Here is a 15,431-nt window from a genome sequence, read left to right as displayed (position 1 = left end):
TATGTTTGTACCAAATAAAGCATACTTTGTTATATTTATAAAAATGTTTGTATGGGTTATTTGTAATTTGTGTGTGCTGGCACATTAAGTCCCAGGTGCAATAGAATATGATCATATGATATAAGAATAAAACATGACAGGGGAATGTGTTTGTAATATCCTGTAAAAAAAATAAACTGTCAAATGTTGACTTTGATGAGCGGCACTTGCTCCTTTCTTTGGATGTTTTAAATAATGTATTAGTTGGTAAACAAAAAGTTCTGGTTTGAACTTTTGGCCCTCAGAATTACAGGAGGATAGATCTGATAAAACATTTCCTTGGGTATAGACAGTCTAATAGGGCTCATGCGATTGTGTCCATGCAGCTGCTTCATGTGCATCCACTTCTAAGAGTTGCCTACTGTACATGCAGTTCAAAGATGCACACGCATCCTTTGGGTTCCAAAAGTCTATCTAAACTCAAGAATACAAGTACAATATGCTGCAGCTTACCAGTGATCAGTTGGCTCCATTTATTTTTTTCAGGTTTTGTTTCCTTTATTTGAACCTGGTAATACTGATGCAAATAACACTCGATCCTCACTCCTCCACTGTTTCTATGAAAGAGCAGTTTTTGCCACCCTAGGACAAGAAGTGAGGCAGAGAGCAGGAAAAGTTACTGATGCAGTAGTTTTCTGGCAGAATCAACACTTTTTGCATATATGGCACAGATGTAGTAAAATGCTTCCAATGATATATAAGAAGTGTATTGTTGGGGTTTACATAGACTTTAATGCTCATTCAGTTTTCAAATATCTAATGAATTGCATGTCAAGAACTTTAAACTATGATTTAGTATTTTAGGTTCAAAAGTTGACCAGTACCACTCAACAAACAATAGTAGTGCTACAATATCTATGGAATGATCTAGTCAGTACAGCAGATTTCTTCTTTAGTTAAATCTGCCTTCCTCTGTATCTATAAATAAAGTAGAAAAGCATTTTATTAGTTAACATGAAATTACTATCAACTTGATTAATTTTGTAACTATTTTCCTCCTCTTGAAGTCCTATGCTCTCTCTGAATTAAGTTTTAAACATTAAAGTGCGTAGTGTGGCTACAAATCAGCCTGCACATTGTGTAGCTTATGTAAGTCTTGGCTTCAAACCAGTGAAGCCATTTTATTAATCATTGTCAAGGCAGAGAATGAAGCAGTGCTAATTTTATCCAATGCTATAGATAGTGCTTTCGTAGGACATTAGCAATGTCAGAGCCAGATCCCGATTAAAAGATTACAAATCTTTTGAGTGGCATCTTACACCACCTCCTTTAATCTTGTTTCTCCTTAATCACTAGAGATAGTTTCCAAGTTTTTTTTTTTTTTCTATGTATGTTTGTTTCCCCTCCTGTTTTTCCCACCTGTGTGGACACGAGGGGTTTCCCTAGCTAAGACTGATTGGTCAGCAGTGACTTCCTCCGCTTCTCAAAAAAGGATATTTTTTGACCTAACAATGACTTTGTGCTTAGACCTTTGAAGAGCACACACTGGAATATCTGAAGCTGTACATCATTATTTACAAAGCATCTATTCAAAGAATTTGGGACCTCAATTTATTGAAAAGCTTTATTAGCTTGATTAGCTTTTTGTCTTCATAAAACTGATTAAATTTTTTATTCTTTATAAAGATTGAAAAGAAACTTTCAGATTTTTATAAGTGTCTTTTACGAACAAAGGAAAATGGGGAACATGGATGGAAAAACTGTTGAGGAACTAAGTGCTACAGAAATTCACCGATGGTATAAAAAATTTATGACAGAGTGTCCATCTGGTCAACTTACTCAACATGAATTTAAGCAATTCTTCGGCCTCAAGAACCTCAGCCCGGCATCTAACGAATACATTGAAGAAATGTTTGACACGTTTGACTTTAACAAGGTAAATTATATACAACTGTGTATGACATTCCACAATATATTGAATACCTCTGCTTAGTTTTGTTTATTTAGGTCATATAACTTTGAGTGGTACAACTAGTTTGTCTGACAAAGAATGTAGATTGCCATAACAAATGATACAGATTCTGCTCAGATACTATATATACTATGCTACAGTAGGTTTTAGTTTCACATTTAAACAGACTTTCAAATACAAAGCAATCCCTATTTGTATTTATTATAATATAAAAATAGTATTGTACATGTAAACTTTGAAATTACATGTAAAAAGCAACCAAAAATCCTTACTATGTAAATGGATTCAAAATACAATTTTTACATTTTTCCTACATGTATATAGTAAATAGTGATGAACAGATCTAGAGATTTATTGATTGCCAATTATTATTTTGCTGAAATATTTCCATGTGGTTCTGTCGATCTGCAGTAAAGCATATACACTAGGAATCCAATAACTCGTGATTCATGTATTGTATGGTTGAAATTTAATTCTTATGCACACAAGTATTTTAAAGAGAATATAAATATGTATAATTTTTCCAAATAACATGATTTTAAATCAATTCACTCATAACTACTTAGAAACACATAAGCACAAATGGAAAGGTTTAAATCCATATATGTATACATATATTGTGACCTACTGTGATGCTTTAGCTCGAAAAAGGTTTTAATCACAGTCATAAAACAATGGAGCCATATGCCTTAATCATAAAATGATATAAAATCTACAGATTGTATTCTATATAACTATAAAGAAATAGGATGGATATTTAAATGCAAGTACTGCTAGGTTCTACAGTATGCCTGCATGGATAATTTTAGAACACTCTTGTCAATAAAATACAGCAAAGCTGTTTCTGTTTTAAACTTCTGTCCCACAAAAAAAGAGTTTAAAATGGGAGTATAAATTATAAAATGGGATGCTCAGAAAGATCTATACACATAGGTAGTTCTAGCTATACATGCATCCATTATTAGATGTCAAAGATAAACTGGCCCATCAGAGCATAGTTAGTGAGCACTAGCCTTCACAAAGATGTACAATATCTAATAAGGTATAAAAGAATGAGATGGAATACAACATTTCAGCTAAGTTGTCAAAATATACAGTTTTTCAAATTTTAGTAGCAGTCATCATAGCAATCATAGATGCAAAGAGCACCATCTCAATAAAGTAACCCATAGCAACAAATCAGCCATAAACTATCATTGTTTTGACTATGCTAAATTAATTTAAAAAAGTGAAATATGGTTGATTACTATGGTGTAAAGTACAACAGAACTTTTTTCACAGTCTTCCAAATAAACAATTTAATGTCTATTTATCAGCAAAATGGTGCCCTAGAGGTAGAAGAATTTTGGCAGTAGGTTAAATTATACAAATGCTGATCAAGGAAGTGGGAAATGCTAAGATGTTTGTAAAATTTTGACATAAAGATCTGTTCTTGTATGACCTGGATTTGTACATACTGACAGATTTCTAATCTGCACTAATGCTTTGTACTATTGACTAGAAATTTACAGAAGTGACTTTTTGCACCAAATTATCTACAGTGATAATTTGATATATTAAAAAATGTCAAAAACAGAACTAGTTAAATTTGATGGGTGTAGGTAGCATCAGTAAGAGTACTGTATTTAGCATGAAAACAGACATTACAGAAAAATGTAGTAGGGAAATAGGAGTCCAAAAATCAACTTTTCACATGATTGGCATAATTATATCATACAGGGTCATCTTTTGTATGGTGTACTGTTACATCAACTATAAAGTTTGTATACACCTGGCCATAACACCTAGTATATGAGCTTGTTGGATATCTATTCCAAAACTATAAGCATGAATATAGATTTGGTCCCCGAATTGCAGCTATAGCTGTCTCCACTTTTCCACAGGTTTTTAAAGTGTGTCCTTGGGAATTTGTGTCAATTCAGACACGCTAGATCAGGTACTGATGTTGGATTGGGACACATGGGTCATAACTGGCATGCCAATACATCCCAAAGATAGGGGTTGAGGCCACAACTATGTATAGACCTCTCGAGCTCCACCACACCAAACTCATAATACCATGTCTTTATGGACCTGGCTTTGAACACAGAGAAAATAGCCGTGCTGTAAAAGAGCATGTCTAAACTGTTGCCTCAAGATTGGAAGTGCACATTTGTCTTAAAGTGGTTGTAAAGGCTCAAGGTTTTTACCATCTTGCAGTCTATGCATGAAGGTAAAAAACCTTCTCTGTGCAGCAGCCCACCCAGCCCCCCAATCCTTACCTGAGCCCCCTCTGATCCATCGATGTTTACTATAGCCTCACCTGTATGGGGACTCTCCCTCCTCATTGGCTCCCACTGCTGTCAATAACAGCCAGTGAGCCAATGAGGAGAGAGGGGGCGGGGCCGGGCCACAGCTCTGTGTGTCGTTTGGACACATAGAACAGTGGCTTGGAAGCGATCACATAGTGAATCCCCCCCAGGGCAAGCAGCTTTCTCTGGGGCACCTATGGATTTAGCCATGTGGTTTGTGTGATAGTCAGGTTTCCATAATCATTTGACCATTTAATATAAATGATGAAGCGCTCAACTTATATCCTTCAAAATTATAATCAATCTACAAACATATATAGTGCAAAATCCCCCACGTAAATTATACACCCCCTAGTGATAAATAGTGATATTCAACAGAATGACTCTTAGACTGTGCAAAGTGACAAATATTAAACAAAATATAATGCAAAATCAAATCCAAAAATTATTATTAGTGATGCCACACTGTGTAAAATAATAAAAGTGTTCAATACGCTGTGGTAATGATTTCACTCCATGTTGCCATTGTGCTCTTCGTGACTCTTGAAGTGACTCCCCTCATAAATAGCCAAAGTGCCCCCTCACCTTCAATATTCGACCCTTGCGGGTCACAAGGCTTTGTATATATAATATATATCTCTGCCAGGATATTGATACTCCACTGCCTCCACCGACTTAAATCAAGATCCTCCTCCAAGCTATGGTTTCCTCTCAAATACCTTCCCTCACAAACAGGGCGCATATGCAAGAGAAGAGCAGACCTCCATAGTGCAACACTATTTTAATGCACACAAGGTAAAATGACAAAAACGCACTCACATGTACTCAAACAGAGAGAAGCAGTTCCCATGTGCTATGGGTATACTCAGGTGTACCAAGATGGCGTCCGAACCCGGAACCGGAAGTACGTCACCCTGTGGTCTGTGCAACAATGCAACCTCCACCGACATCTAGCGTCAAACAGGGGTACTACACCAGCTTAAGGAACAATAGGGGATCATGGGGCCCCATGTCCTTGCCCAAACTCAAAAAAGCCTATGAAAATGGTACCAGGGGCATCTCATGGGACCCCCTACTGACCCCGGGCCCTCGGGCAGTGCCCGAGTTTCCAAATGGTCAGTCCGCCCCTGACTTGAATACCAGGTGAAATGTGTTTTCTCTTATACTGGACTGAACATCTGCAGGCAGATATATGTAATCTAAATAGAATCATACAATTATTGAATCACAAATGATTGTATTCCTTAGTTCTAAACTTATCTACAGATCAGTCTAATCTGCAAACAAATATACAAGAAAATCAAACAGTGGTTAATCATTACCATTTTTTTTTTACCCATGCGTGTGATTGATAGTTTCCATGATCAATTGTAAGATGCAGAAGGCAAGAAGGGGAAGGGATAAGCTTTGATTATGGTATATATCCAGCAAAAACTTTGTTTTCTAGTTTTAAATACTCCTGGTGAAAACGGCTTTGCCAGGCAAGCAAGTAAAGCAAAACCTGAAGTGTTGATAGAGTAGACATGTGCGCCTAGTTTAGTAACAATTCAACTTTTAGAGAACATTTGATTTTCAGAAATTCAGATGTACCGGTAAAGACATAGTAACATATGTCAACGAATCTGAGAAAAGTTATAGCGAAATTAACTAATGCATTTTTTTAATTTATCATTGGGAAGACATCACATAATGCAATAGTAGTTTGGGCCCATTGAGAAATTAATTCAGTTTTCAAGTTTGTTCAATAATTCTGATTTGAATACATTTGTGATTTAAATTAAATTTGTAATTATTACAGTCAGCCCCAAATTTTTTAAACCTAGGAAGTGCATCTGAAAATATTGAATGTTGGCTGCACATATACATAGTGGGGATTGTTATGGTTCCCAAGGTACTCCTACAGATTGCTAAAATTATGTTCAAGCATCTCATGGTGCTTATTTTGCAGATACAAGTTCGATAGAATTTTAAGTGTCACAATAGATGCTATAATAATTAATCAGTTAAATTTTAATAATATTATAGTTATATTTTTTTAAGCACAGCTTTGGTTCAGGATAACTGTCTTCAAATAGTATTTAGCATGAATCGTACATTACATAACAGAACTGTGGAAATGAAACATTCATACATTTATAGATGTTCCCTTTTTCCAGGATGGTTACATGGATTTCATGGAGTATGTGGCAGCTCTGAGCTTGGTCCTGAAGGGGAAAGTGGAGCAGAAGCTGAGGTGGTACTTTAAGTTATATGATGTCGATGGAAATGGCTGTATTGACAGAGGAGAGCTTCTCAATATAATTAAGGTAAGAATTTCTGGGAAATTTTATTTAACCTTGAAAACATATTTATATTGCAGTATTGAACAGTTAGCCCCCCTTCCCCAGTTACCTCTCTAGTTAATCCCTAGTTAATGTATTAATTGTTATACTATACATTTTTATAGTATTCTGTATATAAAAGTTAATTCAAAAAGATTGTCATGCTGGTATTTGCTCCTAAAAATATAACGAGGCAGTATTAGCAGTATGCTTTTGTGACATGTGTATTGAAGAGAACAATTTAATGGAAGCATTCCAGGTGAAAATAACATAACAACATTAAAGGATTTTAATGGTAATGTTTATTTCATGTGCAATAATTCCAAAATTGATTTCATGACTTGGACATTAGGTAAAATTAGGAATTATTGTGAAGTGACTCCTAGAGCTTAATGAATTGGTGTTGCAGTAGTGATCTTTACAGCAACAACCTCAATGAATATCAACCATGTCTGATCTTCTGGAAGATAAGGTTGTGGCTTTCTTCTTTAAATTTAAGCCGATAATCCACCAAACCACAATCCTATCACATGTATTCACATGTGGGATGGTTGGAATCCCTAGCTACAAGAGTGGATGAAACTGTAGACCATACCGAAGACTGATAATACAACTATAAAAGTGTTTAATGTTCAACTGAATCGCATTCATTTACAAAGCAAGATTTAATCTGCATCTTGAACTTCTCCAATATGGATAAACAACTACCCACTTAGTGCAATAGTGTTTTTCTAAACTACTTGTAACATTGTTTACTTTGCTGGCATGTGCCTTCAGCAATATTTCTGGTTTCACGGGAAGCAAACTACAGTCACTACAGCAATTAGGTTTAACAAACAAAAGAGTCAGAGATATCAAACATTCATATATGCAAAAATGTTGACATTCTAATAACATCTTCCATTATTGGAAACATAGATTAGATGTGAGACATCAAAATGGATACAGGTGAAGTATATTGGATTTAAATATAAACTGTCAGAGAAGCTTCTTGAAACACTTTAGACTTAACTATTGTAATAAAGAATATGTTTAGCTAACACTACCATTTTTGATTGTTGAAAAATATTTCAATTTCTTTCAGGCCATTCGGGCTATTAACAGATGTAATGATGATATGACTGCGGAAGAATTCACTGATATGGTTTTTGATAAAATAGACATCAATGGGGATGGTGAGTATTCTTTGAACTCTTTTGTATACATTAAGTATCTTAAATAGAAGTTTCACTATCTCTGTAATTCTTGTAAAATGTATGTAAACCCTTTAGTTACCATCAAGCTGGCTATATAATCTATACAATCTATGTAGTGTCTGGGCCTACCTGACTGAATACAAATTGAATGGTTTGTTTAGGTAGGTCTTCGAACAACATAGTTACTGACAATTCTAATAGAGAATAAACAGAAGTTATAAAAATTACAGTGTATGAGGCTGGCTTTAGACATAAAATATTCTGGAAAAATGTGCCTTTACAAGTCAAAACATTTAAAGACCCTTTGCAAGTCTGACGAGGACTGTGTCTATGTCTATTGATAGCCTGCCTTTGGCGAGGACTGTCTATGCCTATTGGTAGTCTGCCTTACCGCAATAACACATTCAGAAGTGGGCTTTAAAATTTGTTTTTGAAGGGCAAAGTATATTTATCAGTGACCGGGTTCAGTAGAATGGGAAGCCAAGCTGATGTCATGAAACACGGCTCTCCTCTTCAGTGTGCATCCACAATCCCAGTGTATAGCATTATGCACAGAATTAGACAACTTAAACCAATGTGAAGCTGCATTAATGGGCAACAAAAGAAAGATCCAGCTGCCAGCATGCCATTAGACACCAACGGTCAACAATAATTCATGTATAAAGTTCTACACTACTCAGAAAGTATATGTAAATAACCAAAAAGTGTAAAACAAATAAAGAATTCATCCAAAGTGCATCATAAGTGAATAAACCACACATACAAAATAATGTCCACAAATAGTAAGTCAAAAAGTCCAGAAATAATTATTATTTCTGGACTTTTTGACTTACTATTTGTAGACATTATTTATATGTAGTTTATTCGCATATGCACTTTAGAGGAATTCTATATTGTTTTGGCACTTTTTGTTACTTAGTTATTCTTTGAGTAGCGCAGCACTTTGACAAAGAAAATGAAAACAGACAAAGCACAGTACTGAAAAAGTTCCCTCTGCTGGACTAACTGTTAAATTGCATATAGTAATTATAGATTTTGTCTGTACCCCATTGCAGTGTTTTTTTTTTCTAGGCCCCATTTTGACTGCCTCATTTACTGCCCTAATGGTTCCATAACAAGAGAGATATCTTTAACACAAAACAGTGTACTATAAGCTCATCACTGTCAGCTTGGTAACAGGATGTACATGATATTGTACATGTTTATCAGTGCAAGAACATCCACTAGTGTATTCTCAAACATTAAAGCAGTTAATAAAAGTAAAAGTTAAGAAAAAGGTTCAAACCTTTCCCTTTTGCCCTTATCCATCGGAGCAGGAGAAACTCCATACTAATTAAGTTCTTGCCACCAAGGCCCGCATCCATTTTTTTCATCCCAGTGTCTACAAATGCTCAACAGAACCCCAGTTGAATACCTCAGCTAAAAAGGCCGGGGGCATATGGGTGAAGAACCTTTCTTGAAAGTTTCCTTACCTTTTCATTGGCTCACCAGAAATCATGAAATGATGCCACAAATTCAGGCTGCTCTTAATAATCATTTTAAGCTTGATCTTGAAAATCTTTTATTTCTGTTAGGAAATTTGAACAGGTCACAGATATAAGCTTCTAAGATCTTAGCTTCTAAGTATTTCTAAGCATCTGCATTACTTCATTATTATCCCATGGCTACAACTAATCACTTTGGATTTGTTTGCAGTGATTTCCATTAAATTATTTGCTGAATAATTTGGTTATCCATGTATCTCATGTCCAACTTTTCTCATTAGGTGAATTATCTTTGGAGGAATTTATTGAAGGTGTTCAGAAAGATGAGCTTCTCCTGGATGTGTTGACCCGTAGTCTTGACCTGAAGCATATTGTCTACATGATACAAAATGATGGCAAAAGGATGGAAATCTCAGAGCGACCCCGACAGGAAATTACAACTGGAAACTCGCTTCCCTAAACCTGCAGAACTTGTGTCCATGTTCATTTTTTTTTATCCCTTTACCCTGGAATTTGCCTGTGACATGCCTAGGATGGTTTGTATAGGACAAGATACCCCAGGATACAGTTCCCATGGCAATCTCCCATTACCAAATGACACTTTGAAAATTGGCAGCTGTCGTGTTATTTATCAGAATCCTACAACAACACACAGGGTTTGTTTGGCTATTAAACTAGCCTGAATAGACATAGCTAATCCCTTTTTTGTTGCCAGAGATATTGTGATTCTATCATGGTATGTTATATGTACCTTGGACACAATAATGGCATATTTTTTAGGAGATACTTGTTTCTCAAAGAGAGCAGACTCCTAACTGATACTTGTTGTTTCTGAACTGTACCTTGAAGGCCTAATATTACAGTCTTATTGAGGGCCAGGTTTGTTGTTTGAGGCCCTGTTATGTAACTTTTATGTTATGTAACATTTCACTTTCTCTGTTAATACTGAGATAGTAAATAAGGAGAAATCTCAACAGGGACACAGACATCTTTAAAAACATTTTCTAAAGTTATTCCCTGCCCTATTCAAATAAAATAAACTCTTCCACTTAATAAAATCCAATAGATTAGGCAACTTTGCCTGAATTATGGGATATGTTTAGTGTGAGGATCGTTTATTGTAGATATTATAGACAGATATTAATATGACTTACTAGGGAAACATCAAAGTGGAGATACCTCTTTTTTCCTTTTTAGCTGGTGAGAACTGGACTTTTTCAGTTGAATTCATCTGTTAAAAATGATCTATCTAAGTGCTAGAGAATGTATTGGAGCATCAGACGAGCTGAGCATCAGGATCCTATGTGGCCACTTAATGAAGCTCTATGTTTTTTATGGCAGTATGTTGTCATTTATTTCATACCTCAAGCTCAGGCTTTGATTTCCGGTTGAAAATGAAAGCTAAGCCTTGAAATACATAAATGAACAATAGTCCACCTGTCCAAGGTTTCTGTTTTCCATCCATGTCTAGCAGTATTGCATCAGACCACTCCACTGCTCACAATCAGCTCTTGCCAATAATATGGTGATCTGAAGACACCAGTTGCTCACCTGTGTGAAAATTCAAGCAGGGTATTTCCAAGTAGCTTGCTGTCTGTCACATAGCTAAAAAGAAACAACAGCTCAGAGTCATGGGACAAACAGCACATGTGAAGCTTTAGCAGCATCAAAGGTTCAATGGATTAAATAGATCAGAATTTAAAGTGTAAGTCAAGCCAATATTTGCATCCTAATGACTAGATCAATATTGATAAGATCATTTCTTTGCATGGTGACCCAGCTAATCTGATCCTACCATCTACTTTAGGGTCAGAATATTAGTAATGGATTTAATTGATTGCTAGCATTACAGTTGACTTAAAGTAAAAAAAAAATATATACAATTTGACTCCTCAAATAATAATGCCTCTTCTGGAGCAGGATTCACGTCAGTCACTGCATCTCTACTTTATGCTCTTTAAGCCATAGATTGCCTCTGTGTGAGGCAGAGGCACTGACTATAGAGGGAAAGTATTTGTATACCTCAGATTTCCATTTTTAATGGAGTAATACTGGGGATTGTTTCACTTTAGGTCTACTTAAATCTATGCAGTTATATGTGATGCACTTTGTTGGTTTTCCCCCAAAATCATATATATAGCATTTTGGGTGCATTTTACCAGCTATGCTATGAAAGCATCTTCTGTGGGACACCTTCATCACACTGAAACTATTCTTTGAAATCTTGTCGTTTTTTTCAAAGTGCAGATGTGAGGGAACCCTAAGTGAATTGAACTCCTTATCAGTCCATTTCATTTCTTGCATGTGTCAGTCAAAAGACCAAATAAGGTTATGTGGATCATGATGATGCAGAATATCCATAAGGCTGTTTGTCACATCACCAATATTACACGCAGTCATGTAATGGACTGTCTGGCCAGCTTGGATGGATAAGGGTGTACTTCAGAATTGAGCATGAGTGTGACGGTGGCCCACATCTCTCTCTGTACACAGGTTATCCAGAGGCTCCCTTTACCAATTCATACAGCAGACTGGTCCACCCATGGTCACGCTGGTGTCCCTATGACTAAGCCCTGGTGGACAGGGCGAAATGCATCAGGTTGTATGATTTGGTGGAGACGTGTAGACTGAGGCAGCTCCTAATCGTTTACTCATCTGGGCTAGTCAAGGGGTAGCAGCGATCCTTTCTTCTTTTACGTCCACCTGGTGGAGTTAGTTGGCATTCTATGGAAAATGTAAGATCTATGTGGATAGGCCTGCTTCAATGCAAATCTGGCTTTGAATGAACTAATTTACTTGTCACTGTGTTTGATACATGTGGCTAGAAAACTTTAGCTTTTATTCTGTGTATGAAATCTAACCCAACCATAATGAAAGGCCTTATGGAGGCCAGAACACATCCATTTGCATAGCGAAAACAGAAAACAGTTGTATTGGTATGTGTGTGGATGCCTTATCTGTCTGTTGTATACTATTGTGTAACTATTATGCAAACAATATCTGAAACTTAAAAAAAAATACAAAAATAAAAAAACTTTCAGCACAATATAAAATATCCAGCATATCTCTGCCTGTCTTCTTTGATGTACAGTAGTCAATATTTGTTTTTAATTTAATATACAGACTATATATACGAGGGATCTTCAAAAAGTTTCTACACTTTTATATATCTAATAGCGTTTTAAAAAATGCCAAAACTTTGAAGAACCCTCATATATTTATATATATACTCAACGGCCACTTTATTAGGTACACCTTGCTAGTACCGGGTTGAACCATTTTTTGCCTTCAGAACTGCCTTAATTCTTCATAGCATAGATTCAACAAAGTGTTGGAAACATTCCTCAGAGATTTTGGTCCATATTGACATGAGTTACTGTTGCCTTTCTATCATCTCGAGCCAGTCTGCCCATTCTCCACTGACCTCTGACATCAACAAGGCATTTTTGTCCACACAACTGCCGCTCACTGGATATTTTCTCTTTTTCAGACCATTCTCTGTAAACCCTAGAGATGGTTGTGCATGAAAATCTCAGTAGATCAGCAGTTTTTGAAATACTCAGACCAGCCTGTCTAGCACCAACAACTATGCCATGTTCAAAGTTCCTTAAATCCCCTTTCTTCTCCATTGGCTGATTAGCAATTTGTGTTACCAGAAATTGAACAGGTGTACCTAATAAAGTGGCTGATGAGTGTATTTTTTTTTCATACAGCTATACTAGAGCTACATTTTCCATAACAGATAGTTATCACTGTCAGTTGGAGTAGATTTGTCTACTATAAATCGTGTTCAAACACGCACAAATTATTTGCTAGCTAGAGCCACAACCATCCACATTGTGTTTCCTGCCTGCCAAATTGAACATACTGCCCTGCTGGTACAGACCAGCCCTTGGTTTATGTTTTCTACTTGCACACGGTCTTTCCTTCTTTTACCAACCCTTGACTGGTTTTTATTTCATCTGATTGCTCAATTGCACATGCTTTCTGCTCTTTTGTTGCTAATTCTTGCCTGTAACCTGGTTTATTTTTCTTGCTGGCCATACTGCATATGCTGAAATTCATTGCTATAGATCAGTGCCTGGTTTACATCTCATATCTGGTAAATTTTCAAGTTTCTCAGTAAAAGTGTAATGTATACCAGTTAATATTTATGACCTAGAATATATTTTCTTTGTAGGCCTGTAATGCTTCTTCAAACCTTTTTTCTCTTATTCCCCACATACATTGTTTTTACAAACTGGATGAAGTTTGTGTGTGAGGGGGGGTTAATAGTTTTATTAATACTGAGAACTTACCCTTTAGGTTACCTGATAGCTAAAAGCTGGTATGACCTGTCACCATTACATTACGGTTTTCTAACCCATGAAATAATGATTTGGTTGTATCCATTGGGGATTGGTTTACTCAGTTTACTAAAGGCAAACTCGCTGTGCATTTACTCGCTGTGCATTTTGTTGGACTCTGCATGGGAACTTGCCCATGAGCTTAGTAAATGTGATGAAGTTTCACTTTTCAAAAATACACAAATACATGCAGAGAAAATAAAAAAAAAACATTTTTGCTTGTACATAATCAGATGATGGACATCAGAAAAACTTCACCTTATTCATTAATCTCTGGGGCAAATTCCCTTGCAATGTACAAGTACCTTGCAAACTGAACAGTCTATTTTCCTTTAGTCAATCCATGCCATTAAGTCAACAGCTGTAACTGTGTGTACTTACAGTTGCAAACTTGCAACAATGATTATTTTTTTATCAAAGCAAAGAAATTGCCCAGTTTTGAGAAAACACAAATTGTATAAATGTCTGTGTACCACAGCAGAGGGCACCATCAACGAAAGAGGAAATGGATTGTTATCTCTTCTATTTACTGGTTAAAGTAGACCTTGCAGTAAAATGCAAGATCTGCTTAATATGAAAGGTTCCTCCCCCTTTATACATAATAGCTCTGAAGTTAAAAAAAAAGTATGCAAAAAAAGTTAGTACAGATACCCATATTTTGCCCGCTTTTATACTGCAAGAAATGACATCATGATCCTTCCGTTGGGATACTCAAGAGTGCTAAGCATCTCAAATTTCATGAGAAGACAATCGGTATGCTTCTTCTAGTGAGATTTGGATACTTCACATTTCCTGGGATCATGCCAGAAGGATGATGGACATTGTCCTTGTCAAGGCACGGGTGATGGGTACAATTACATAATTATGGAAGCTGATATTTTTTTGGGGTTGATGTTGCATTACTTTGGTAACTTAGCATTGTTGCAGTTATTGTTGGCACCCAAACTATTTTGGTAACATTACAGATAGAAGATCTAGGTCCCTGGTGTTCCATATGAGTAAACTAGCCTGCTGTCTAAAGAAGCACCTGTTTTCCTTTGTCATTCCTTTCTTTTGGCACTCAGATTCTGATCAAGGCCATCACTGGGTTCAAAATGTAATAAAAACAAGAATTATGTGCTTTGCTAGTGTTGTGGAAAATGGCTTGTGTAGATTGCTACATATTCAAGAATACAAGCTTTGAATATGAGCTCTGCACTGTACTGCCATGCTCAGTATGGCAGCTTGCTGGAATATTAAAATTGAGTTGATCTGTGTTTTGGAAGATTGGTCTGTTATCCTGATCCTGACTAACCTGGAAAAAGTTGATGCATTATATATGTGGACACTTGCTGTATTCTTCTTCCAAGTTCCAGTGATTCACTAGGTGCCTGTGGTAGCTCCCATATTTCTGTCATGACAGGTTCCCCTTAAGAGTGCTGCTGACATTTGCTGGGGTCTGTGTCCTTTCATATCCCCCCTTCCTCTTCAGGATTCTAATTTGGTTTAATTAAGAAATCGGATCAACACAAAATCCATTGCCATTGGATTAGAACACGTGTTGAGGTGAAGTCAAGTTTGGAAGAATCATAAAATGGATTAGCATCTGCTAGTCCGCACTGAAAATGGAAAGCTGTTATTACCTGAACTGAAGAAAATATGTAGATTATGCAACAGCATTTGTTAAAGAGAGGAATTCAAGGAATAGAGTTCTGTCTACAGGTTGTGGTTACTTTTACATAAAGACCAAACTGGTCAGGGATGATGTTTGACATGACTAAGGGGTTTTAAACATATTAAGAGATAGAACACATTACAACTCAAGATATAAAAGATATGTTCTAAAAAGAAAATATTATGTTA

At 36.2% G+C, this 15,431-nt stretch overlaps 1 protein-coding gene across 1 annotated transcript; it reads left to right on the top strand.

Moving 5' to 3' along the window:
* The first annotated feature begins 1,427 nt into the window (after positions 1–1,427).
* Positions 1,428–12,298, top strand: GUCA1A (guanylate cyclase activator 1A). Its single transcript, XM_089668305.1, has 4 exons — positions 1,428–1,915; positions 6,399–6,548; positions 7,648–7,738; positions 9,525–12,298. Exons 1-4 carry the CDS (start codon positions 1,718–1,720, stop codon positions 9,701–9,703), a joined length of 618 nt encoding a protein of 205 aa, XP_089524431.1. The 5' UTR covers positions 1,428–1,717; the 3' UTR covers positions 9,704–12,298.
* The last annotated feature ends 3,133 nt before the right edge of the window (positions 12,299–15,431 follow it).

Source organism: Staurois parvus, unplaced genomic scaffold (assembly GCF_062004578.1).
Source record: "Staurois parvus isolate SC_StPar_1 unplaced genomic scaffold, SC_StPar_1.0 ptg000056l, whole genome shotgun sequence".
NCBI classification, from domain to species: Eukaryota; Metazoa; Chordata; class Amphibia; order Anura; family Ranidae; genus Staurois; species Staurois parvus.
This window is presented reverse-complemented; position numbering and strand designations above follow the sequence as displayed.

Excerpts from the sequence above, each read along its gene's own strand:
- GUCA1A (XM_089668305.1), top strand. The coding sequence starts at position 1,718 with ATGGGGAACATGGATGGAAAAACTGTTGAGGAACTAAGTGCTACAGAA. Across the intron at positions 6,549-7,647 it reads AGCTTCTCAATATAATTAAG|GCCATTCGGGCTATTAACAG; the intron begins GTAAGAATTTCT and ends AATTTCTTTCAG. Across the intron at positions 7,739-9,524 it reads AATAGACATCAATGGGGATG|GTGAATTATCTTTGGAGGAA; the intron begins GTGAGTATTCTT and ends TTTTCTCATTAG.